General features: G+C 38.5%; 1 protein-coding gene across 3 annotated transcripts in view; it reads left to right on the top strand.

The window, feature by feature from the left end:
• Positions 1 to 26,435, top strand: part of UNC80 (unc-80 homolog, NALCN channel complex subunit) — a 255,397-nt gene that overhangs the window by 107,005 nt on the left and 121,957 nt on the right. For all 3 annotated transcript variants that reach the window (XM_056111839.1, XM_056111840.1, XM_056111841.1), the window contains exons 23-26: positions 156 to 368; positions 6,131 to 6,266; positions 9,396 to 9,529; positions 19,664 to 19,829. In XM_056111839.1, coding sequence (XP_055967814.1) covers positions 156 to 368; positions 6,131 to 6,266; positions 9,396 to 9,529; positions 19,664 to 19,829 — 649 coding nt within the window. The remainder of the gene's footprint in view (positions 1 to 155; positions 369 to 6,130; positions 6,267 to 9,395; positions 9,530 to 19,663; positions 19,830 to 26,435) is intronic.

A 26,435-nucleotide genomic window follows, 5' to 3' on the forward strand; every position in this document is an offset into this window, starting at 1 on the left:
CTGTGTCTACTATGCTAACATTGCCTAGAGAAGTGTAGTCTAAACCACATCAGAACACGAAGATTAAAACTAAATCTCAGAGGATTTAAAGATTCACTTTTAGGTCTACTTATTGTCCATGAAGACCGCGTTATTCTTTTCTTCACCCTCCTCAGGAAGCGCCTGTGGTTGCCAGAGCCGCTCTGTTCCTGGAATGTGCTCGGTTTGTTCATCGCTGCAACCGGGGCAACTGGCCAGAATGGATGAAAGGACATCACGTGAACATCACTAAAAAGGGTCTGTCGAGAGGACGGTCTCCCATCGTGGGCAACAAGCGGAACCAGAAGCTGCAGTGGAATGCTGCCAAACTCTTCTACCAATGGGGAGACGTGAGCTTTTCATTTTCTTCTATAAGAGCCTTTGGATGAAGTGAAGAAGGTTTTTTGCTTATGTGGGTTTATTTGGATGACAATGTCTTGAATGTCTTTCAACAGAAAGTTTTAGCAGAAATGTAAACTTAATTTACTTAATCTTCCTGAAGTTATAGATTATGATATATAAAGTTTAGAGAGCAGAAGTTTAAGCAGGTCAAAAACCTTGCCAGTTTCTACAGATCTGGTAAGCAAAGAAATCAAGATTCTGTCACCCAACAATCTCAAGAACCAACTCTATAAAAATCATTGTTATAATGATGAAATAGTCATGTCCTTGCTTTGGTTTTCTATTCTAGTGTTTTCCAAATATTTTTGCTTTATTTATTTTTATTTGGGGCCATACCCAGCGAAGCACAAGCTTGACTCCTGGCTCTGCACCCAGGGATCACTTCTGGAAAGAGTTTGGGGGATTGTATGGGATTCCGGGTATTAAACCCAGGTCGGCATCTTGCAAGACAAGCACTCTATCTGCTGTAATATTGCCTTAGCCTCAAATTTTCTTGTTTTTAAAGACTGAATTTTTTTCCCCCAGTTTCTTAGTTGTTGCCTCTCAGGGTTTGAAAGCAAAAGTAGGTTTTGCATGAAAAATGGTTGTTTCAAATTGGATGGATATTTTAATCCTCTCTTATCACTTACTTCATTTGAGGAAAGTTGTACTGGAAGACAATCTCTTATTACTGTTAAGATTGTTGATACCACTGACATCCCCTGAGAAAACAATTCATTCAGTTCTCAGTAGTGGAGCATGTCAGATTTATGTGAATGACTTCCTGAAGAATTACTTCCAAGCAAGTGTCTCTTGACTTCTTTGCAGTGCTGGCTTCTGTTTGATACTTCCACCTTTCATCTTTTTTTTCTGTATTGCATGTGCTTGTATCCTCAGCTCTCCTCAGATCTCTGTGCTTAGTGACCTTTCTGCTTCATCGGTCTCTGATTCTTCCCTCCCTACAAATGCAGAACTTCCCAAGTTCATATAATTTCTTCCCATATAACATCCCTGGGGCTCCATCCATTCCTGGTTTTTTTTTACTGCTACATACATTCCAGCAGCACAGATTTCTCTCCCCATTGTACTTTTTGACTCCCAGCTTGGTTTTGCCAATAGTAGTTCGGAAGCATTCACACAATATTCTGAAACCCATCTGACCAAAATAAAACCCTTCTCCTCATTTATAAACATACCCCCACCAAAAAAATCCTCTGGGACTCTCCAGTCTTATTTTTGGTGTCATTATCTGAGATGATAGCCTTTGAGCACATTCTAACCTCCTTTACTTCTATTGATTTCATATCTTCTCTGACACTACTGCCCTTTTAGGTCAGATCCTCTGTACTTCCATCTGCATGACTCAAGTATTTTTCTATTTTGCTCTCCTCCCCACTGTCTTCCCTCATCTGAGCCATCCTACACACTGCCAGTAAAACAATCTCCTATCATAGCCCATCTAAAAGCAGAACACTCATCCTTAACTCCCAGCCTCCAGACTTGCCCCTTCCGAGTCATTCTCCAAATTACTGTCAAAGTGATTCGGCTAATATGTAAATCAGATTGTGTTTCTTAACCACTTTATAATGCTTCAGTGGTCCCTTTTTCTCTTGGGATGAAACCCAAATTTCTTAGGCTGGTTTCTCTGCTCTCTCCACAACCTTTATTCAAGGCCTGTCAAGATCATGAATGCTGAAGTCAAATAGGTGTTCATAGCTAAAGTATCTGCATCTTACTCCTTTGCCCTTACTAGATTGTCAGTAATAAATTGTGTGATAATTTTTAACAGTTAAAATTCACAGTTTATCTTTCCATTCCTGTTCATCTAGTACAGTGTCTCTGGAAAGAATGTTCAGCTTGTTTCCCCACCAAAAGCTTACACTTTGTCATATTTGAAAATGAAAAATAAAATTCAATTTTAAGAAGTACAGAAGATAGTCCCAATATTCCTCTCAGCCTTCCTGCTTATTACTTTCTTTCCCATACATGTGCTTTAATCAAGTGGCTCACTTCTCAGTTCTGAATGTATTAGTATCTTTCCTTAAATATGGATGTTTTGGAGTCTTCCAGCTGGAATATTCACTTTTCCCCATCCTCAAAACACCATGTCCCCAAAATATATAGCATAAGACTTTCTGTTAATCACTGTACTACATTTACTCTGTCCATCTTATAAAATATTAATTCATTTACTTTTTTTTCCTCCAGTTGTCTGGTTTTGATATGCTGTTACTTTCTCAATAGACTGTAACCTCATTGAGGAAAAGGGAAAAATGTGTAGTCATATGCCTGATTTTTGAATCCAGTTCACGGCATGCGGAGCAAACATAAGCAAACATTCAAAGTCTTTCCCCGTGGCAAAGCAATGATCCTTCTGTGCAGAGATTTACAATATATTAGACAAGAATGTGAATACGCAGTAACAGTTTTTATAGCATAGACAATACATTTGTTTTATTTTATTTAATATTTAAGAAATTATCTCATTTGATAATTGATAAATGAAGAAAGGGATAATCATAGTGATGTCGGTGGGCCCCACGGGTGACTTATGTGAAGTGGGGAGGAGAAAGACAGCCACTTTCTCCTCACCCGCCTCTGCCACCCGGAACCCTGGGTAGGCTAGGACCGGTAAAGTCTGCAGTGAGCACCTGCTCGGCACGGGCCTGAGCCCCGCCAGCCCCACAAGGTGGCCGTCAAGCCACACCTGAAGTCCGCTTGATCTTCTCGGCACGGGAGTTAATCCCCGCCACCCGATTGCTCGGGGAGCCACGGACTCAAGCTGGGGCGAGAATTTGCTCTTTGCAGGAAAAGAGAGACCAGTCCCAACCCTTACCCGAGGTCTCTGGGGTTCTTGTCTCGCTCGCAGAAAAGAATTTCAGGAGTAGACGAGCAGTGAAGTAACAGGTTTTATTTGGAGGCTTTTGGAGAGGGAGAGGAAGGGATGAGCAGATAAGCGGGGGAATGGAGAATAAGAGAGAGAGAGTAACGCGTCCAGAGGGAACGCGGGCTTCTCCGAGGGTGGAGAGAGCGCCAAGTGGGCTCTCGAGCTGGTTCTTATAGATCCTTCTGACTCAGAATGTTCTGGAATCTCCTTGGGGCTGAGTCGCTGGAGTCAACCGGATTGAAAGGGGGTTCGAGAATCATCTGACTTGGAATGTCCTGGAATCTCCTTGGGGCTGGGTCGCTGGAGTCAACCGGATTGAAAAGGGGTTCGAGAATCATCTGACTTGGAATGTCCTGGAATCTCCTTGGGGCTGGGTCGCTGGAGTCAACCGGATTGAAAGAGGGGTTCTCAGAAAGGAGGAATTTCATGGGGAGGAGGCCCATAACTTCAGGGTCTGGGGATGGTCTTATCAAGTCCTTATTCTCTGTCTCCACAGGGTGGGTCGGTCCTAGAATTCTTCTTCTATGAGACTTTGTTTCATTGCAGAGAGCCTTTCCCTATCTACCTGCCTACATCAATAGCACCAAGACGTTTTTCTAATATTGAAAGGCATAGAACTCTAAATTATGAGTTAAACTTTCAGTTCTGTCCTAGAAAAGTATTATTTGAGAAACTCTTTATGAACTATATATTTAACTGAAAGGACTTCATTTTAACATCCTGGAAGGGCGGCTATACAATTCCTTGCCCTTTGAGTCTCACTGTTAGATTTGTTGGCTCTTCTCCAAATCCATAATTTTATATTCCCGGCATTACAGAGAATCTCCAAAGCAGTAGGATCAAGGCAAGGTTTTTGCTGAGGTGGTGGTTTTTGTGCATCTGTTTGATTTTGTTTATTTAAAACTTCTTCCAGGTTAGCAGTGAAATTGATACAGTCTTTATTTTTTATTTTTTAGCTTCTTTCTTACTTCCAGATTTTAACAAAAATTTTTTTTGTTTCCAGATGTCCAAGCTATTCAAAGAGCTTGTGTGATTGTTTTAAAGATATATGTTTGTTTCCAAAATGAATCTAAGTACTTGTGATTCAGAATTTTATAATTTTTCTAAATATTTGAAAAGAATTTCAGAGGACAAAAGAAGAATACTAGTTAGAAATCTGTTCATACTAAAGCACTGTATAACCAAACCATAAACCTTCTAGGTTTCGTACTCATTTGAGCATTTCTCTTCTTCTTCTTTTGCATATAGATTATTTTTTAAAGGGTTTAAATTTTTTTATATAATTCATTTATTTATTGAATCACTGTGGGAAAAGTTACAAAGCTTTCAGGTTTAGGTCTCAGTCATGCAAATATCAAACACATTTCCCTTTACCAATACTTATTTTTTACCACGAAGAACCCCAATAAAACCCCACCTCCCACCCCTCCCAATGCCTGTGAAGCAGATGAATTCTAGTTAACACTCTATCTACTTTGACTAGATTCATTGTTTCGATAAAAGATGCACCATTATTATTTGGAGTTTACCCCCCCCCCACCCAAATCAGGCATGCTGAAAAAGTGTTGTGAAATGATTTGCTTTCTACAGCTGGGTTCAAGAATTAAATGATGTCACGCGGCCACTATCACGGCCGCGCGGTTTTGGATTTCTGCTATTTTACTTATTAACCCTGGAAGTATTTCTACTGAAAGTCAGATAATTAAGAGATTGGTTTCTGTGCTCTGGAGTTGTGGCCGTGCCGGAGAGCTGCTCATGGGGGGCAACTGGTGACCTCGGTAGGGTGTGAGGAATGGGTTGGAACGCCCCCCTTCCCATGAGGTTTTAGTTGCCCCCACACCCCCGACTCATACCTGCTCTCCACAAGGCTCCCATGCGGCCACCATCTTTCTTTCCAGAGTGGGGAGGGCGGAAGGGAGCAACACCCTTTCCCCTCTGGGCAGGCCTGATGGCGGCATATAGATTATTTTTAAAAAATAACTAAAGCAGGAAAGTAGGTGCAGCAGGTAACGTACTTGTCTTATATGCATCCAATTGGGTTGAATCCCCAGCACACCATGTGGTTCCCTAGACCCTCCAGAAGTGATCACTAAGCACAGAGCCAGGAGTAAGCCCCAAGCCCCACTGGGTATGGCCAGAAAACAAAACAAACCAAAAAAAGGCAAAGGAAGAATGAACTATAAGTAATTTGTCTTCTTTTTTTTTTGTATAAAATTTTATTTTGCTAAATTAGCTATGAATGGTTGAAGATTTAGAAAAAACTAGCAAGTATTGGTTTATGAATGCCTTGTAAAAACCAGTGTTGCCCGCAGCATTATTTGTAGAACAACACGGCAGGGTACAAACGTCTATTTAAAAGTGTACATATAATGGAAGATATCAGCCAAATTGCAGTATCAGAAATCCTGCCAATCTCCAGTCTCATCAGCATTCATCTCAGAGAGTAGCATTATAAGCGCTCTGAGGAACTATGACTTCTTATTTTTACTCTACAAAATCCTCCACTAAAATATCCACATACTTACAAAAGACCTACAAAATGACCTTTAAGTGAGTGGAAATATTTTCAGAAAGAAAAAAAAATTGTATGAGAATGCAACGGTGTAATTCCAATCCTTATGTGCCTTTGGACTCAGTCACCTTGGAAGTAACATCAATGTCTTCTACCCCTGAGTTTTCATAGTGGGAAACACAACAGAAACAATACTGGTCCATAGAAAGGAGACTAATGCTTGGAAGAAAAGTATGTCATTATTTGGTCACTTATGTTCCCTGCCTTCTAAGACCCTTTAACTGTCTGACATACTTCATGTTATTTTATTCTTTTTTTTTTCCCCATTGCAGGCAATTGGCATTAGATTAAATGAGTTGTGCCATGGGGAAAGTGAGAGTCCAGCCAACCTCCTGGGTCTTATCTATGATGAGGAGACGAAGAGGAGACTGAGAAAGGAGGATGAGGAGGAAGACTTTTTAGATGACAGTAAGGAGACTCCCTTTACTACAAGAACCCCTGCTTGTAAGAACCTCTGCTTTGGGAGCACTTAATATTTCTCCTCTTTCTCTCTTTCATATTCTTACCACCTTCCCATGTCTCCCCACTGCGCGAATGTTCCCCTACTCCCTTTGCATGAATGTAAAGCATGTGCATATAACCACAAACACAAAAGAAAACATAAGAAGAGCTGGAAGGAGAAAACAATAGAGATAGGGGTCAGAGTTGAAGACAGCAATGCCCACTGCTTTGTAGTGTCTGACACTATTATAGAAAAATATTAGGCACATTTGGGAAAATGGAGTCTTAGAAAAGTTATTGATCCAGAAGAAAGTTCATCAGATTTGCTGTTTGGCTATTGTGTTTTTGGAGTAGTTTTTTTTTCTTAATTTGAAGCAAAATAGATCTGAACGTAAAATGTTTTTCAAATAAGTAAAATATTTGGAGTTGTTGTAGTGTGTAACATGAAATGCTAAAATAAGAATTATTAAAACTATGGATTCAACTTTTTGTTGAAAAGTATACTTGGTAGAAAGGTAGAAATGTAGAAACAAAGAGATTCTGTACATCCCTCCCCATGACATTTTGTGCATGTTTTATATCACACAAGTTTGCATTTTATTATATTTAAGTATACCATTGCCTCTTATGAAATACAAAATACCAGTATATTTATGGATGAATGTCATTATCTTATGAAAATAGTGAATCCTCTTTTTTTCCTGACCTTCCCTTGTGCCCTAAAACGCAAACTGACATTGTCCTTTGAAGTGTGAAATGTAAACAGATTGCTAAAGTGTAATATTTGATAGAACTAAATAATGGAGAAAAGTTTTTTTCCTTTCTAATTCTATGCAAGATTTTTTTATAGTATTTTGTGTTATTTTCCCCTTTCTTGACCCTTATTCTCTGTCATTTTACTGTTGACAAAATGCCAAAGTCTGGCATCAGTTTTTTCAAACCATGAATGAGAACTAGTCCCAAAGTTTTCCTCAAGGTCATAGGAATCTGTTCCAGAATGACTCATAGAATTTAGTCTGATCTATAAGAGGGCTTGAGGAGAATTCAGCAATCACAAGACCTAGTGAAGACACACTGTCAGAAGATACACTCCAGCTGCCCTAGATCCATCCTGACAGAATTCTCCAGAACAGAGACAAGTGAAAGCAACATTAAATGCTTCACTGGCCTGGCCCGCTCCAGTCTCCATAAAAGCCCACAAGTGTCATTTATTTCTATGTTGTACCGTGTAGCTTTTTCATGAAATCCTTTAAAACTTAGCCCATTTTATTCTTACAGAGTATCTCAGGTGATAAATATAAAAGAACCCAAACTAAGATCAATTTCATTATCTCTAGAATCTGAATGATAATCTCAGACATAAAGAACAGATTGAGAAGCGTATGCTAATTATCTAGTGCTCAATGTTTTTTGAAAAATTGTTTTGCATCTAGGCACTTTCTAGACTGAGGTAAACTCCATAGAAGATTGGATTGAAATGACTGGTTTAGTTCCACCTACAAGTCAATATATAGCTCGTCTTGCATTTGAAAGATAATTATGGTTTAGGCAGCATCAATCTGGAAAGTCAGGAGGAATTTTTATCTTCTTTATTTTTTCTGGTAAAGAAATTTTATTAAACAGAGACAGAAAAAATGTAAGTTGTTCAATATAGACCACAGGCTACTCCAGGGAGAGAAAAGCACCCCATGAAATATTAAAAACAAAAGAATTAAGTATCCTTAATCTTTCTATTTATAAGCATCAGTGTTCCCAATTATTTATTGCCTCTAATGAAAAAATAATTTTTACATGAGGCTATGATAGCTATCTTCAAAAACAAAGCATAGTTTCTGCCTACTATCAATATAAATCATGGCATATATGTTCTATTCAATTAATGGAGACACAAGAAATAGTTTTCATATACTTTTAAGAATGTTATATGTAATGATTGCTTCATGACTTGATTCATTCAAAATAAATGGCTATTTTCTTTTCTTCATGAGAATTAAAATCTAATATTGCTTCAGTCTTCTTATCACTTAACACTAATAAATAATTCTTAACACTGATAAGTAATCAGTATATCTCTAATTTGTGATGAGTCTAAGCACTAATCTGGGGAATTCCAAAACTATCTATGATGTCACCTTGATCATTATCTGCTTTTAGAAAAATATTCATTACTTAGTCTCTCATGTATATGTTGTTTTAGTCTTAAGGGGACTGATAGTATTCAGAGAAAAGAAGAATAGTTTCATACTTCATGTCTTAATATAACAGCTTAGGCTGTCTAAACTGTGTGATATGGAGGATCAAGAATGTTTCATCTGTGCTGCAGAAACACATCAGGACTGGAGCTGAAATGATTTCACTTTCCTCAGGACATCAAGATAGATACTTCTCATAAAATGAACTAACAGGGTTTTTGTAATTACTAATCTGGTTCATTGTTATGTATATAGTCTACATCTGATTTAATAATAGCGGGAAAATATTGCCAGTCTGCTTCTTCTATTTTCATTAAATGGATTTTTAGTTTAGTGTAGCGGCATTTTGTTATGCTCTAATTCTTTAAGGAGAATAATTTTATTCTTAGGACTGATCTTTTAATATCAGAACTTGTTATCAAATTGCTAGCTAAAGGACAAAAGAGGCGCGTGGCAATACACAGATTTTGCTCAAGGAAATAGGTCGATTGAAGCTGTATAGATTCCATTCTCATAAGCAATTTCATTTTGGACATGTACAGGAAATGCTCGCATATGCAATTTGATTTTGCACATATAGCTAATGTCCATTAAACAGTGCCTCTCTGTATTTTTTAATTGTTTTACTTGGAGGGATAGCACAGCGGTAAGGCGTTTGCCTTGCGTGCAGCCGGCTTGGCCAAGTCAGGTTCAATTCCTCCACCCCTCTCAGAGACCCCGGCAAGCTACTGAGAGTATCTCGCCCACACGGCAGAGCCTGGCGAGCTCCTCGTGGCGCATTCGATAGGCCAAACACAGTAATAACAAGTCTCATGATGGAGATGTTACTGGGCCTGCTCAAGCAAATCTATGAACAACGGGAAGACAGTGCTTGCTTACTTATAAAATAATTCTTACTCCATAGGTACTGTGAATCCCTCTAAATGTGGCTGCCCCTTTGCTTTGAAGATGGCAGCATGCCAACTTCTCCTGGAGATTACCACTTTCCTGAGAGAGACCTTTTCTTGCTTACCCAGACCACGCACTGAACCTTTGGTGGTAAGTCAAACATATGTTTTAATAATACGGGCTGCTTGCAGAAGTCACTGTGGGACTAAAATGTTTAGAATGGCCACAAATGCCTATTGCCTAAGTGTATCATATAGTTTAAAAATTCAACCGAGGAATTTTCATGTATAAAAATAAAACCTCTTTTTTCTATTATTAAAACAATAATTATAATAATTCATCTATAATGGAGCTTAGAATTGTTCGGTCACACAAGAACTTTCATTGTCAAGTGTGAGTTTGTGTTTTTTTTGTTGTTGTTGAAATCTGACCTTTGTAAAATAAATGAAAAAGAAGTGCATTTTTGAACATTTGTTTTATCTAACTTGGCGATAAAGAAAACTCATCACATTTTAACTTAATATAGAAACAATGAGTATCATAAAACCTTTTTTACTAATATTGTAAACAACAAATCTCAGAATAAATTTCAAAATGAAACATTGTAAATTTTAAAAATTAGCACAGCTGGTAGGGCGTTTGCCTTGCACGTAGCCTGTGTAAACACAAAAAGACGGGCAAAGGGACAGCAGCGGCCTATATCTCTCCCTGCCACCCTCATTCGGTAGTCTCAGGCCATTTCCCCACTCCAGGGAGGTCAGGCAAAGGAAGGAAATGAGGACCAGGCTGGTTGGTCTTAGTAGTAGTTTATTACATGGAAGAAATTTATGTCATGGAGGGCCCAAGATCTCTCAAGCACGTGCTCTCACATTCTCTCAGACCTGTCTCTTCAGTTCTCTCAGCCCCATCTTCCCAGGTTCTCTAAAGCACATGTTCTCCCCAGAGAGCCCAGAAAATCTCCTTATATAGATCATGGTACTTCTAAAGGGCACAATACAGTGATGTCATCAAATTGAGTTACAGAAAGAACACTGAGGCTGCAAAACATACATTGTTTCTTTACATCTGCAAACCAAGAATGAAACCTTTCACAGCACTTTCACAAGCTGTAAGCACTTGGATTTGCATCCCAAAGACCAGTCTGCTAGAGCTTGGAATCTACATCCCAAAGACAAGTATCTGAGCTTTGCATCCCAAAGACTAGCCTGTCTAGAGCCTGGAACCTATATCCCAAAGATCAGGCTTGGCTAGCACCTGAGGTTTCCGCCTCTTAGAATACACTGAAATTATTTACTGAACTCAGTTTGAAGGGGAGAAATGTTCAGCCTCATCGAAACTAGTCAGGACACACGGGAAAGCTGCTTCTAGGACAGATTCTCATTTAGCAGATCAACCCACCCTAGAACAGAATTCCCTGGGTGTGTTTCTCCTCTCCTTGTCCAACAAATATATAAGCATACATAATACAAATCATTTTGGATGGACACAGTAAGAAATACTTTAAGCTTATAGAATTGCTCTCCTAGGGCCATCTCGATCTCAGACTACAGTGCTCAGGCCAGATAGTCTTTCCTATCCCTAGCAGGGTCCTGGTCTCGCTGTTAGTTTTGGATCATGACAGCATTTGTCTATGATCAAACTCCTAACTTATAGTTAAGAATCGTGGCGCTTTGGCCTGGCCCATCTTGATGCCAGGGTAGCACATAGCTTACCTGCTTGCCCTGGTTCCATCCAGTCCCTCGTCGGGACCCTGCCCTTGGGATGCTAGGAAGTGAGGGCAACTGAGGCTTAAGTTGAGAAAGCAGATACCCAGGAATGAATAATATTCAAAGCCAATTAAATCCTAAGTTACAAAGCATAATATTGTCTTCCTGTATCTATACAAAAAGGACATTGCATTAAGGTATTCAAAAGACATAAGGAGAGGAGAAAGGCAATATTAACTTACAAGTTCAGTGTCCTAGAAGGATCAGACCTTACAAATTAACAAATTCTGATTAGGGGAAAAGCTGATTAACTGATTGGGGAAGAGAGCATAGAGAAGTGATTACAGATAAAGGAATAGGAGTGACTCGGGAGTACTGTAATGGGAGCAACCTGATAAATCTAAGCTCCTTGTATTTCAACAGTAGCCCATGCAGCTGAACCAGGTTCGATTCCTCTGCCCCTCTCGGAGAGCCCGGCAAGCTACGGAGAGTATCTCGCCCACACCACAAAGCCTGGCAAGCTACCTGTGACGTATTCAATATGCCAAAACACAGTAGCAGCAAGTCTCAAAATGAAGACGTTACTGGGCCCGCTCGAGCAAATTGATGAACAGTGGGAGGACAGTGCTACAGTGCTACTTGCTTCAAGAGTAGTTATGGGTCTTTAAGTGTGTTTCTATTTCAGTAATATTTTAATATATTTATTTAAAAATAAATAACCTAATTCTCTAAATAATGAAAACATAGGTAATAAAAGTTACACATGGTTCTATAAAGATTTTAAAATCTGTGCTTAGAGGATGGGAGATCAGGAACACAAACTTTCAATATCTAAGAACATTTCATTGATAGAAATATCCTAAGACCATTTCCTAAATGCAAGAAATTCCTCCTTTGAAGCCTCAGCAGCTGCTCCCACACCCCATTGCTGCAGCCAGACCAAGGGCTCAACTCTACTATATGGCTTTTCTCTACTGCTTCACTAACTTTCTCTACAGAGACACCAAATGGTGAATAATTGCAGGTACCCTGGTGCTCAGGCTGAGGACTCTGGTGTCTTCTTAGAGTCGGAGTGGGCAGCCTCCCCCTGCCCTACAATTTCCAGAATCCCATCTTTCATATCCACAGCCATATCAACTCATTGGCCCAGACCATGGCTCCTGAAGTATGTGGCCACACAGCACTTTCTAATTCCTCGATACTGAAATTCCAGGTAGAGCACACCAAATTGGATGGGAAATTACATAACATAGAAGCCAACAAAAACTAAACAACAAGGGACTGGAGTGATAGCACAGCGGGTAGGGCGTTTGCCTTGCACGCGGCCGACCCGGGTTCAATTCCCAGCATCCCATATAGTCCCCGGAGCACTGCCAGGAGTAATTCCTGAGTGCAGAGCCAGGAGTAACCCCTGTGCATCACCAGGTGTGACCCAAAAAGAAAAAAAAGCCAAACAACAAAAACCATCACAAAGAAAGCTCAATTTAAAACAGTTGAGCAATAGTAAAGTCTTAGACAAGAGTTAACAAATCCATGATGAGATATGACAATTCTCACATAAGAATTTATTTTTTATATTTGTCAATTTTAATATTGCTACTTTTGTTATGTAATCAATTTGAACTTTAGGATTGTATGAACAGTTATGGCTTATGGCTTTTCTCTACATTAAATTAAAAAATTTAAATTTTTTCTCATAGCAATTTTAAAAAAGCCCACAGTATACACAGAATATGAAAAGGAAGGCAAAGAAGTCTAAAGTAAATAAAATTAAATTAATATATTCGATATATTCAACCACAGTTTTTTCTTAGATAGTGTCAGGAAATTTCAGAAGTACTGCTGTTTACTGGAGGTTAAAAAAATAAAGAAATATGTGTGTTTCAAGTATAGAGCACATGACTTGGATGTATAAAGTTCCTGGATTCAATACTTGGTTCCCAAAGAACAATGCTCTTAAAAGGTTTAAAAAATTCTACTTCCAACTTAGCAGTTATTCTAGATTTTTAGATACAGTTTATTTATATACATCACCCCTTCCAAACAAACAAGCATAGCCTCTGTAGCATTTTATTCTTTTGTTTACTTCTTTAGTTTTGGTTTGCAGGTTTAGGGGCCAAACCCAGTGATATTTAGGACTTATTCCTTACTTTGAGCTCAAGGGCACTTCTGGCTGTGCTCAGAGGATTATATATGGTGCCAGGTATCAAACTGGGGTCAGCCATGGTCACAGCAACATCCTTATAGTATTTCTGTTACCCATTATTCCCTTTTATAAATCATACAGGTAAATGATGTAAAAAATTAAAAACATTTATAATATTTATTATCTAAAAGAGCATAATAATTATATTTTTCTAAATATTAACTTCCATGCTTCCAATAGAGAAACAGTTTTTTATTTTTTCTTTTAAAATTTTTGTTCTGTTTCTGTTATCTTTTTTTTTTTAAATTTTTTTATTAGTGAAACAACATGGGGTACAGTTGTAGACTTACAAGTTGTTGTGCTTGGGTTTCAGTTATGCAATGATCGAGTACCCATCCCACCACCGGTGCCCATTCTCCACCCCCACCAATCCCTGAATCCCTCCCACCCCCCCATCCTCCATCCCAACCTGCCTCTGTGTCAGGGTACTCCCTTTTGTTCTATCTCTCCTTTTGGGTGCTGTGGTCTGCAGAAGAGACATAGGGTGGCAATCATGTTTCGTCCATAGATTACTTTCAGCAGGCATCTCCCATCCTGGGCAGATCTTCCCAGCACCCTTTATTTGGGGCTCCCTTTTCTATCTGAGCTGCCTTCACCCGAAGAGTGTGCGTTCGGCCTCTAAGCCATGAAGTGAACAACCTGGTATTTATCACAGCTGTTCTCGGTTGTTAGTCTCTAATTTTGTTACTTTATGTCACCCAGATGAATGCAATCTTTCTGTGTCTGTCCCTCTCTTTCTGACTCATTTCACTTAGCATAATATTTTCCATGTAGTACCACTTGTATGTAAATTTCATGACTTCATTTTTTCTAACTGTTACATAGTACTCCATTGTGTAGATGTACCAAAGTTTCTTTAGCCAGTCATCTGTTCTCGGGCACTCAGGTTTTTTCCATATTCTAGCTATTGTAAACAGTGCTGCAATGAACAAACAAGTGCAGATGTCACTTTGACTATACTTTTTGTCCTCTCCGGGGTATATTCCCAGGAGTGGTATTGCTAGGTCAAATGGGAGCTCAATTTCTAATTTTTTGAGAGTCGTCCATACTGTTTTCCAAAAGAGTTGAACCAGTCGGCATTCCCACCAGCAGTGAAGGAGGGTCCCTTTCTCACCACATCCGCGCCAACACAGGTTGCTTTTGTTCTTTTGAATGTGGACCAGTCTCTTGGTGTGAAATGATATCTCATTGTTGTTTTGATCTGCATCTCCCTGATGATTAATGAAGTAGAGCATTTTCTCATGTGCCTTTTAGCCATTCTGATTTCTTTGAGAAAGTCTCTGTTCATTTTGTTGCCCCAATTTTTGATGGGGTTGGATGTTTTCTTCTTGTGGAGTTCAACCAGTACTTTGTATATCCTTGATATCAACCCCTTGTCGGATGTGTATTTGGAGAATATCCTTTCCCATTCTGTAGACTGTCTTTGTATTTTGGTCACTGTTTCTTTTGAGGTGTAGAAGCTTCTTAGTCTAAGGCAATCCTATTTGTCTATCTCTGTTTTCATTTGCTTGGCCAGTGGTGTGACATCTTTGAAGATACCATTAGCTTCAATGTCATGGAAGGTTTTGCCAACTTTGTCTTCAGTGTTCCTTATGGATTCTGGTCTGATGTTGAGGTCTTTGATTCATTTTGATCTTACTTTTGTACATGGTGTTAGGCAGAGATCTAAGCCCAGTTTTTTGCATGTAGTCGTTCAGTTTTGCCAGCACCATTTGTTAAAAAGGATTTTCTTACTCCACTTCGCATTTCTTGCCCCTTTATCAAAGATTAGATGATCATGTGTTTGGGGGAGATGTCAGTATATTCAACCCTGTTCCATAGGTCTGCAGCTCTGCCTTTGTTCCAGTACCAGGCTATTTTAATTATTACTGCATTGTAGTAGAGTTTGAGGTTTGGGAGGTTAATTCCTCCCATTTTCTTTTTCCCAAGAACTGCTGTAGCTATTCGAGGGGTCTGATTGTTCCATATAAATTTCAGGAGTGTTTGCTCCATTTCTTTGAAGAGTATATCAAAGGGTATCCTAATAGGGATCACACTGAATTTGTACAGTGCTTTGGGAAGTATTGACATTTTGACAATATTAATTCTACTGATCCATGAACAGGGGATATTTTTCCATTTCTTTGCATTCTCTTTTATTTCAAGAAGGAGTGTTTTGTAGTTTTCTTTGTACAGGTCCTTTACTTCCTTAGGTAAACTAATTCCTAGGTAGTTGATTTTCTGGCGTACAATTGTGAATGGGAATGTTTTCTTCATGTCATTTTCTTCTCTCTCTCTCACTATTTGTGTATAGGAAAGCCATGGACTTTTGGGTATTGATTTAATAGCCTGCCACTTTACTATGCAAGCCTATTGTTTCTAGGAGTTTCTTGGTAGAGGTTTGAGGGTTCTCTAAGTATAGTATCATATCATCTGCGAATAGTGAGATCTTAATTTCTTCTTTCCCTACCTGGATGCCCTTAATATCTTTTTCTTGCCTAATCGCTATTGCAAGTACTTCCACTACTATATTGAACAGTAATGGAGAGAGTGGACATCCTTGTCTAGTTCCTGATCTTAGGGGGAAGGCTCTCAGTTTTTCCCCATTGAGGATGATGCTTGCTGTAGGCTTGTTGTAGATGGCTTTAACTATATTGAGGAAAGTCCCCTCTATCCCCATTTTGGCGAGAGTTTTCATCATAAACGGGTGCTGGATCTTGTCAATTGCTTTCTCTGCATCTATTGATATGATCATATGATTTTTATCTTTTTTGTTGATATGATGGATTATGTTGATTGATTTCCGAATGTTAAACCATCCTTGCATCCCCGAGATGAATCCCACTTGGTCATGGTGTATGATCTTTTTGATGAGTTGTTGAATACTATTTGCTAGTATTTTGTTGAGAATTTTCGCATCCGTGTTCATCAGGGATATCTGCCTGTAGTTTTCTTTTTTTGTGGTGTCTTTATTTCCTTTTGGTATTAGAAAGATATGGGCTTCATAGAAACTGTTTGGGAGAGTTTCTATTTTTTCAATTTCCTGGAAAAACTTGAGAAGGAGTGGCAGTAGGTCCTCTTTAAATGTTTGGAAAAATTCACTAGTGAATCCATCTGGACCTGGGTTTCTGTTTTTGGGAAGACTTTTGCTTACAGTTTCAATTTCCTTGATGTTAATAGGTCTATTCAGGTATTCCACATCTTCTTGACTCAGCTTGGGAGATTATAGGAATCCAGGAGTTTATCCATTTCTTCTAGATTCTCTTGTTTCGTAGCATACAGACTTTCAAAGTAGTCTCTGATGATCTTTTGAATTTCTTTGGTTTCCATTGTGATATCCCCATTTTTATTTCTGATTCAGTTTGTTAGGGTTTTCTCTCTCTGGAGAAACAGTTTTTAAATAGTGATTTCTTTTATAAAATTGAAGATCGGTTAAAAAAATTAAACCCCCAGTTAAATTAGTAATACTAATGACCAGTGACCAACAACATGGATTTAAAACAAATTATTTCCAACCATTAAACAGATAAATACATAATAATAAAAAGGATCAATAAATATGTATAACTTCCTTCATTATTTATGAATGCTTTTGTGAAATATTTGCTAGATATCGTTGCTACAAACAGAATTCAACAAAATTAGGCTATAAAGAATATACACTGGATTCCTAAGTGTTCTTAAATTTAAAAAAAATCAGAAGCAAAATATAATCACAGAAGTCAAGACTGAACTGATGAACATTTAGAGTATAAGGAGAGTGGGGGTGTGATGGTTGCTGTGGTGGATGTGGGTGTGATACAGAGATAAATATATTGCAGCAGCAAAACCAACACATTAAATAAAACTTTTCCTGTGGCAAAATCGTCACTTTCTATGATAGAAAACAGAAAGTCATGATTGATTAAGAAAGAGCTGGTAAAACCTGAAGAACATTCCTGCAAGATGTTATATATATATTTTTTCCTGTCTGACTGCATTTTCTTCTTTTTTTATAAGTATACATCCTTCTTCCCAATATTATATAACCTATATTCATTTTGTAATCATTTTCAACTCACACATTTTCATATCAGCAATTACATAGATGTCTTCATTTTTAATCATACTTTTCATTTGTGCTTATTTAACCCAAAATTTATTGATAAACGATTTGGAAATACACATTTTGAACACTATAAGAAATTTTTATTTTGCTAGAAGAGTATTTTATTTTATATATATTTTTTTAATTTTTATTGGTGAAACACCATGAGGTACAGTTGTAGACTTACAAATTTTTGTGCTTGGGTTTCAGTTATACAATGATAGAGTACCCATCCCTCCACCAGTGCCCATTCTCCACCACCACTGATCCCAGTATGCCTCCCACCCGCCATGGCCCCCATCCCACCCTGCCTTTGTGGCAGGGCATTCCTTTTTGTTCTCTCTCTCCTTTGCAATTTTTTAAAGTAGTTTATTTGCCAATAAAGGGAGGTAAGGGGTGGGGAAAGGTAAGGTACACAGTTGAGAGAGCAGGGCCGGCTCCAGAAGTTTTGTGAACATGCAGGATTTGGGCAAAGTAAAAGAAATTAGAAAAGATAACTATGAAAAAAGCATTGTTTTATCACTTTATTACTGTTTTTCCTATGAAACATATTTAATTAAATTTGACTGCCAATATGGAAATTAGAAATCCTTATTTTTCCTAAATGGATTAGCTTCAGAGAATCAATTATATTCCTAGAAAAATTTTTACACTGTAGTTCCTTTTGTAGACATAATATAAATTTTTGATTACCAAGGAATGATTTTTATTGACCCAAAGTGAAAAGAAGAAACAATAGAGTCCAAAGTTATATTTATTAGTAACGTGTTACTTTAATCTTGTTCCAAGTTGGTGTTTTAAAAATACATTTTTGCGGCTGGAGAGATAGTATGTGGGTAATTTCTTCTTTGCACACAACTGATCCTGCTTTGATCCCCAGCACTGAACATGGTCCTTCGAGCCCTACCAGAGGTCACATTACTGAGCCCTGTAGCCAAGAATAGTTCCTGAATGCCATGGAGTGTGGTTCCATCTATATTTTTATCTGAAGGTTTATTCCAGTGGGCCCACTAATGTCTCCATTTTGAGACTTGTTGTTACTGTGTTTGGCATATTGAATACTACTGGTAGCTTGCCGGGCTCACTGAGAGGGGCGGAGGAATTGAACCCGGCTCAGCTTGGCTGGCTGCATGCAAGGCAAACACCCTACCACTGTGCTATAGTTCTTTATGTTAATAATAAATATAAACTTTAACATAAATAAATAACCATTCACAGGCCAGGATGTAATTTTAACTTGGAGTCTCACACTAGGCCAAACTCCTACTGAATATTTTCATTCCCTGGGGCGTACTTTAGGGTATGGTATCATTCTGTCTATAAAATGGTGAAAGAACTCCTTCCTCTTATATTGATAAACTCAGAGAAAAGGATGAGAATATCCCGAATACCTGACCCTTTTTTTAAATTACTCTACAGGCTGCCAACCCTAGTTTTGTATCTTGGTCCCCACATTTACAGCCAGCAACTTAATGTTCCTCTCCTTTCTTTCATAATGAAATCTTCCTCTCACTTTTTCAGTCTGGAAAAGTTGCCACTTTCAAGAATTTGTGTGATTAGGTTGGGTACACCAGGGTAGTCCAGAATTTTTTCATCGCAAGGTACTTAAATCTAAGTGTATGTGCAGAATTCTCAATGCAGTGTCTTAGCATATTCATACGTGCCGTGATTGGGGATAACTACCTTTAGGATTCCAGTTATTCTACCAACCACAACCTACAGGATTGGTTTCTAAACCCCTATTCTGTTTTCTCAGTCTCGTTTATTAGTTATTTAATTTTTTAAAAGGTAAATTATGAAGAGGCAGTCAAAGCTGTGGTGAAAGCCCTACATTGTTTTCTCAGTCTTGTTTATTAGTTATTTAATTTTTAAAAAGATAAATATTGAAGAGGCAGTCAAAGCTGTGGTGAAAGCATCTGAAGTAAGGAAGCTTATGTTTGTGGGATGTGAAGTACACAAGGAAATGGAAAGAAACTATGAATTAGGGGAGTTTGTCTAATTCAGGGGAAAAATTAGGGCTACCACCTAAAATTTGAATTAAGTAAAAATAAATCAGACAGGACTGGTAGTGATCCCTAGCACTCCTTATAATCCCCTGAGCACCACCAGAAATGATCCCTGAGTGCAGAGCTCTTAGTAAGCTCTGAGCTCTGCCAGGTATGGCCCCAAACCAAAACAAACAAACAAAAAGTACAGTATATTTAGATGTATTTTTGTGTACTTCCAAGCAGAAGGTTTACCATAAAACCCATGCCTTGCTATGGAGATAGATGTCAGCATGAACTTGCCCTTCATTCCTATTTCAGGACTTGGAGAGCTGCAGACTTCGTTTGGATCCTGAATTGGATAGACATAGATACGAGAGAAAGATCAGCTTTGCTGGGGTCCTGGATGAAAATGAAGACTCAAAAGATTCTCTCCACAGTAGTAGCCACACCCTCAAATCAGATGCAGGTGCTGAGGAGAAGAAAGGTATGCAAAAGTTAGATTCCTTCATGTCAGGATTTATTCAGAGGGTGTTTGTTGTAGAGTTTATTTGGATAGGGTTGGGTATTTATTTTTTGAGGGCGATGCTCAGGGGTTTCTTCTGGCTCTTTGGTAAGAGATCACTCCTGGCAGTCTGAAGGGACCATATGGGATGCTGGGAATTGAACCCAGGTGGGCCATGTGCAAGGCAAAAGCCCTACCCAGTTTACTATCTCTCTGGTCCATGTTATATGGTTTAAATGGCAAAATTGTGTGAAAGAAACCCCAAATTATGCTACAGTACTATTTAGTTCAAGTAGGAAACCAGTGAACTAAGAAAGGAGGAAACCATTCTAGTTAAGGGTTGTGCTTCAATAGTCAGAGGGGCTAGGCTTGTAGGCCCATTCATTCTTCATTATCACTTAATCACTTAATCACTTAACTTCCCGTTAGTCGTCAATTTGCTCGAGCGGGCGCCAGTAACGTCTCCATTTGTCCCTGTCGCGTGCTAGTGTAGCCCAATGGCATCTCTTCGCTCCGGGAACATGGAGGGCCTCAAACCGATCGTTCATGATCTTGACAAAGAAGTCTGACCATCTGGTAGGTGGGCGGCCACGCAGTCTCTTGACATCCCGTGGAATCCAATCAGTAACAGCTCTAGTCCAACGGTCGTCTTTAAATCTCATTACGTGACCAGCCCATCTGATTTTCGACACCTTGGCATATGAGGCAGCGTCCCTGATCCTTGATCGTCGACGGATGTCAGAACTCCGGATTCGTTCTCTCATTTGAGTGAAACGTGTTATTCCAAGCATAGCTCTTTCTATTCTTCTTTGGGAGACCTGAATGGTGTTCTCATCTTGTTTGCGTAGGGCCCAGGTCTCTGAGGCATATGTTAATGCAGGAAGAACAGTGGAATCAAAGAGATGTGCCCGGAGCTGGAGGTTCTTCGTCCTCTTAGCTATTTCTTCGACGTTCTTGAAGGCGTTCCAAGCCGCTCTCTTCCTCCTGCGCAGCTCGGGTGCCAGGTCATTTCTCATGTTGACCTCTCGACCTAGGTACACATAGCTGTTGCATTCGGAGATGGTCGTTCCATTGAGAGCGAATGGGGCGTCAGGAACAAGGCTGTTTCTCATAAACATTGTCTTCGTAAGATTCAGCTGTAGTCCTACCTTTCCACACTCACGGTCAAAGTCGGCCAGCATTTGTGCCGCTTGGCTGATGTTTGGTGTTATTAAAACAATGTCATCAGCAAAGCGGAGGTGGTGTAGTTGCCGACCATCTATCTTCACTCCCATTCCTTCCCATTCCAGTCGTCGCATGATGTTCTCGAGGGTGGCACTGAAGAGTTTCGGTGAAATGGTATCACCCTGCCGCACCCCTCTCTTGACATCAACGATCACTTCTTTGTAGAATGGTGAGATCCTGGTAGTGAATCCGCAATACAGCTCACGGAGGATCCTGATGTATTGGGCTTGAATGCCCTGATTGGCTAGGGCTTCAATGACCGCTTCCGTCTCAACAGAATCAAAGGCCTTCTTTAAATCAATGAACGTTAAGCAGAGCGGCATCTTGAACTCCCGAGAAACCTCAATGAGCTTGGTTACCGTGTGGATATGGTCGATGGTGCTGAATCCTTTGCGGAACCCTGCTTGCTCGCATGGTTGTCCTTCATCTAGTGTTCTGCCAATCCTATTCAGTAACTACAACTGGTCTCATTCATTATCACATTGAATCTAATCAGCTGTAGGAGGAGCCATTGTTTTGTGTACTAATGTGAAAGGGAAAAAGTACTACCACTTTGCTTTTTTACAGTATTGTTTTATCTTATCAAAAGAGGACTTTCAGACTTTATTAGATATGGATTCTTATTATCAGGGAACATTATTCTTGTTCAACAAAGAGCAACAAGTCAGCCAGCAAACAATGAACAAACTAGCTAAGGTTTTTCAAACAATCTTCAGTTTTGAGTTCACAAATTTCCTACTCACTTTTCAACTCAAAGTTGGCACTTTTCATGTTCTTCTTCATTATAGTGACCTCTGCATCAGCAGAAAGTTAGTAATGCATCATATTTTAAGTGTGTTTATGAAAGAAACAAGACTATATATATATATACTAGTTACTTAGGTCAATGTTCAATTGCCTGAAACTCACCTAATTTCAGTTCCTTTTTCAGGAATACTTCCAAGCACATCTGATAGAGTAACTCATCCACTCCAACACTAGTTATTTGAACTTTGGAGATAAATGAGACTTTTATAATTGGGGAAATAATTGACCAGTTTATTGCTTGTATACAAGTGAACATTCAGAACACAAAGGATAAAATTTAAAGATTAATTGTATTGGATCAGAGCGACATTATGGAGGAGAGGGTACTTGCCTTGCACATGAATGACTGAGGTTCAATCCCCAGCGGATAAAAAATCCCCAAATCCAAATGGTTAATGGTTCTTTTCCTGATTTTAGGAGAAGAAGCCTATGACAATTTAAAAATAAAAAGATTAGGGGATGGAGCGATAGCACAACGGGTAGGGCGTTTGCCTTGCACGCAGCTGACCTGGGTTCTATTCCCAGCATCCCATATGGTCCCCTGAGTACCGCCAAAGGTAATTCCTGAGTGCAGAACCAGGAGTAACTCCTGTGTATCGCTGGGTGTGACCCCCTCCTAAAAAAAAAGCAAAAAAAAAAAGATTAGATCAATTTTTCAGAATATTTTAATTCCATGATTATAATTTACATTAATTACCTTTTTATTCAAGCACACAAATGCTTAGCATTTTTCCTCTCATAGAATGATGGTTAATATGTGAAATTTTTTAGTAAGTGAAGAACAAGAGACTGAAACTCAAGTAAAATGAAAACATATTCACAGTTGGAAACAATTGTTCCCAAGATTCCTAAGTAATCCCTAATCCCTTTTGACAAGCAGATACCAGCTGCTATGATCATTGTGAAATGGGGACCACAGGAACTCAAATAAATTATTAAAATTTTATTTAAAATTTCACACCATCTGTTTATATAAAAGCTAAAAACGTAAGTTTTAAAAATAAACAGCTTTAGGACAACTCATTGCTCTACCAAGGAAAACTAACATGGAATAATTTTTAGAATTGCCTAAAATCTCCTAGCACGTCTAGCAAATTATTTCACCTGTATGCAAAAACAAACTAAGACTATTATTACAAAATACAGAGTTCAAGATTTGTCTGATCATTTAACAGTGATATATTGAACACTTACTATATATATATACCAAGCACTACTACAGTCTAAAAAATATAACAATAAACAAAAATGTTTCCCACATAAATTTTAGTTTTCATTAGCTTATAGTTAATGTAATTGTGAATAACATTATATACTCAACATTCAAGTCAAAAAAAGTAGTGAAAATAGGGTGAAAGAATTGGTAATGACATAAAGTGGGATAAACTGGTTAGAAAAAGGAACAAAAAATAACAGTTGAGTAGAGACCTGTGAAAAGTCAGTTATGCTAATAGCTTAGGAAGAAACTTCCAGAGACAATAGTGAAAATCAGCTCTGATGCAGAAATGAATTTAGAGCATTTGAAGAAGAGTACAAAGGTCAACCTGGTTGTAACAGAACTGGTGAAAGAATGGTAATCTACAGGATGAGAAAGTTAGTCCAAGGATAAGTAAATAAAGGGTCTGATATGGTAGGAATTTATTTCTGTTTTCAGTGTTTCTGAGAGACATTAGCAAGCTTTGACTAGAAAAATAATATGATATGTGCATTTATGATTTATGTATAATGAAAAGTATAGCTATGGGAAAAGGGGCAGGGAAAACAGAGTTACATTAGTCCAGGCAATAGATAATAGAGTTTTCAAAATCCTACAGTGTTTTTAAGTCTAAAGCCAGCAGGACTTTTTAATGAGTATAAAATGGACAAGAAAAAAAAAGACACTTTATCCAATTTAGAGGAATCTGTTTCTCTTTCATACTAGTTCTTGTTGTCATGGAGATAAAGGCTAAAATTCAATGCAGTGCAATCTCAAGTGATAATACCAAATTTGGATTCTAACTGCTGTAAATAACCGATGCAGTAATTCTGAATATTAATTTTCAGTGCTAAAGTATACTTCCAATTGTTTTTGATGATAGCATTAATTCTCAAAATTGTTTCATTTAGATTACCTTAATTCATGATGATTTTTATAGACTTGAAAACTGATAAATTCTGTATCAGAAATCAAGCAAAAAATGCTAGATGTTCCTTTATAAAAACAAAAATCATATATCTAATACGTTTCTCCACTTCCTTATCTACTTTCACACAAAATTTTCATTAAAAATTATAATTATATTATTTCAAATGTATTTCAGGTAAGTCATGAAGTCTCAACTATGTCTAAAAATAATACAGAAAAATGCAATGGATGATTTTTGTGCTATATTTAAAATAGAGCATCATGGTCTGTAGTCTTTGTGGAATTTACTCAAGTATGTTGTAAGAATTTTTGTTTAAATATGAAATTATCTCCAGATGTTTTCAGGAAGCCCCATGAGCCTTTGGTAGTGGAGTACTGATAAATTTAGCTTCTTTTAATCGCAAGAGTAAACCAGAAAATAAACTTGTCATATTATTTGACCAGAATTCTTATGAGCTCCTTTATATCAAATTAAAAGTACACATCTAATTAACTTTGTATGGATCTGTACAAGTTCTTTCATATTTATATACTAACTGTCCTGTGGGTGAGACACCTAAGACTAAAATACAATCTTCCTGACTGGAATTTTAAGAAATATTAATAAGTTTCCTTAATTAGATATCTTGTTCATGTCTTAAGAAAACAAATTTACTGAACATACATCTTCTTGATACTGACTTTATGTTCTTTACTCCACCCTTATACAATCAGTATGTGATATTAAGAATAATAAGCCAGAGGAAGAGGGCCATATGACTAATAATCTCACTTATCTGTAGTACACAGAGAGACAAAATGTAGCAGACAGTAACGAACAATGTCAAATCTCAAAACTGAGATTACCAAGCTATGGGAAGTGATGTGTGTGTGTGTGTGTGTGTGTGTGTGTGTGTGTGTGTGTATGTGTTAGGAGGTGGGGAAATGAAGAGGTAGACTAGATAGCATAAGGACATTGATGGATAATCTGAGGCACGTTGGTGGTGGTGAGGTGTGATAACACTGTACATCAAATTCACAAAAGTTAACAATATTATAAACATATCATCAGTGGGTTACACTCATCACCACAAAGGCACTTTATAATTTTTAAAAAATCAGTGTTTGAAAATACCAGAAATCTGAAGGGAAAGGAAGAGATACTTGTGTGAGTATGGGAGGAAAGGAGTTTTTTGTAATTTAAAAGAAAAAGTAGGTTTCAAGCTAAACAAGTTTCTTTACCCTTCTATTTTCCTCATTGATGACTGTTTCTTCCAGAACACTGAAGATGAATAATACATGGGCTTCTTGGTACACATAAACTGTAAGGTTGCTCAGGGTGTTGCAACATTTGGACTCATGTCTCACGAGGCGGATGCCATGAAATCACTAGGTGCCCTGAAAATAGAACCACTTCACACTCATGCTCACCCAAAGCACCCCACTGAAAACAGATCCTTTAGTGCCTTTGCTGAGCTGAAGGGAACCCACTGCTGACTGTTGGAGAGAGAAGTGCTCCTTGTTTTTATTTCTTAATGAGGAATTCCAAAATGAAGGGGTCTACATGAAGGGTTGACACAGTGTCTGGAATTCTTGAAGTTCTGTTTCAAAAACAAAATGAAAACAATGGTTTGTGGTCTTATTGAATCAAGCAAAAGCTTGATGGAAATGTGTGAGCTGTCCTAAATATTGTTATTATACGACCATACTCATGCTCGTGAATTCTGAGCCAGAAAGAAATCCAGTTGTTCTGAGTCCCAGTGAGCTACAAGCCTAAGAGAAAAAGCCAGGCCAGCTCTTCCTGATGCTCCTAGCATCTTGCCTGCTTAAAAAAGCTACCTTACTGGGGATTTCGGAGGAGTGCCTTGTGTAGTTATGCCAGTCAGCTCATCCCATCAAGTAGGAAGGAGGCTTCTTAAGAATCAAGAGGGGAGGGTGGGCCAGAGCGATAGCACAGCAGGTAGGGTATTTGCTTTGGATGCAGCAGCCAACCGAGTTCAGCATCCCATATGGCCATCTGAGCACCGCCAGGAGTAATTCCTGAGTGCAGAACCAGGAGTAACCCCTGAGCATCGCTGGGTGTGACCCAAAAAGTAAAAAAAAAAAAGAATCAAAAAAGAATCAAAAGAGAGATCTTTGATCTAACACTGGCAGGGGAAATCTAAGAGAGGAAAGCCCAATTTTATTCTTTAAATACAGTTCCCAGCAGGAATATCAGGATGGGAGTTTCCTGCCTGCTCCAAATTAAAAGAACTCAGTCTCCAGGTGAAGTGTCCTTGTCCAGCATTCACAGGGTCAGCAGCTTAAACAGCAGCAGCAAGTTGTCATGGCAAGACTCAGCATCTGTGGCTGAGAAGCTGCAGCTGGCCTAGGGCAGAGACACTGTCACTGACCTAGGCAACAGAGCAGAGTTGGGTGCAGGGTCATGGTGGCTATAAAGCAGGGTCCATATC

This window comes from Sorex fumeus, unplaced genomic scaffold (genome assembly GCF_029834395.1).
Source record: "Sorex fumeus unplaced genomic scaffold, SorFum_2.1 ptg000014l, whole genome shotgun sequence".
NCBI lineage: Eukaryota > Metazoa > Chordata > Mammalia > Eulipotyphla > Soricidae > Sorex > Sorex fumeus.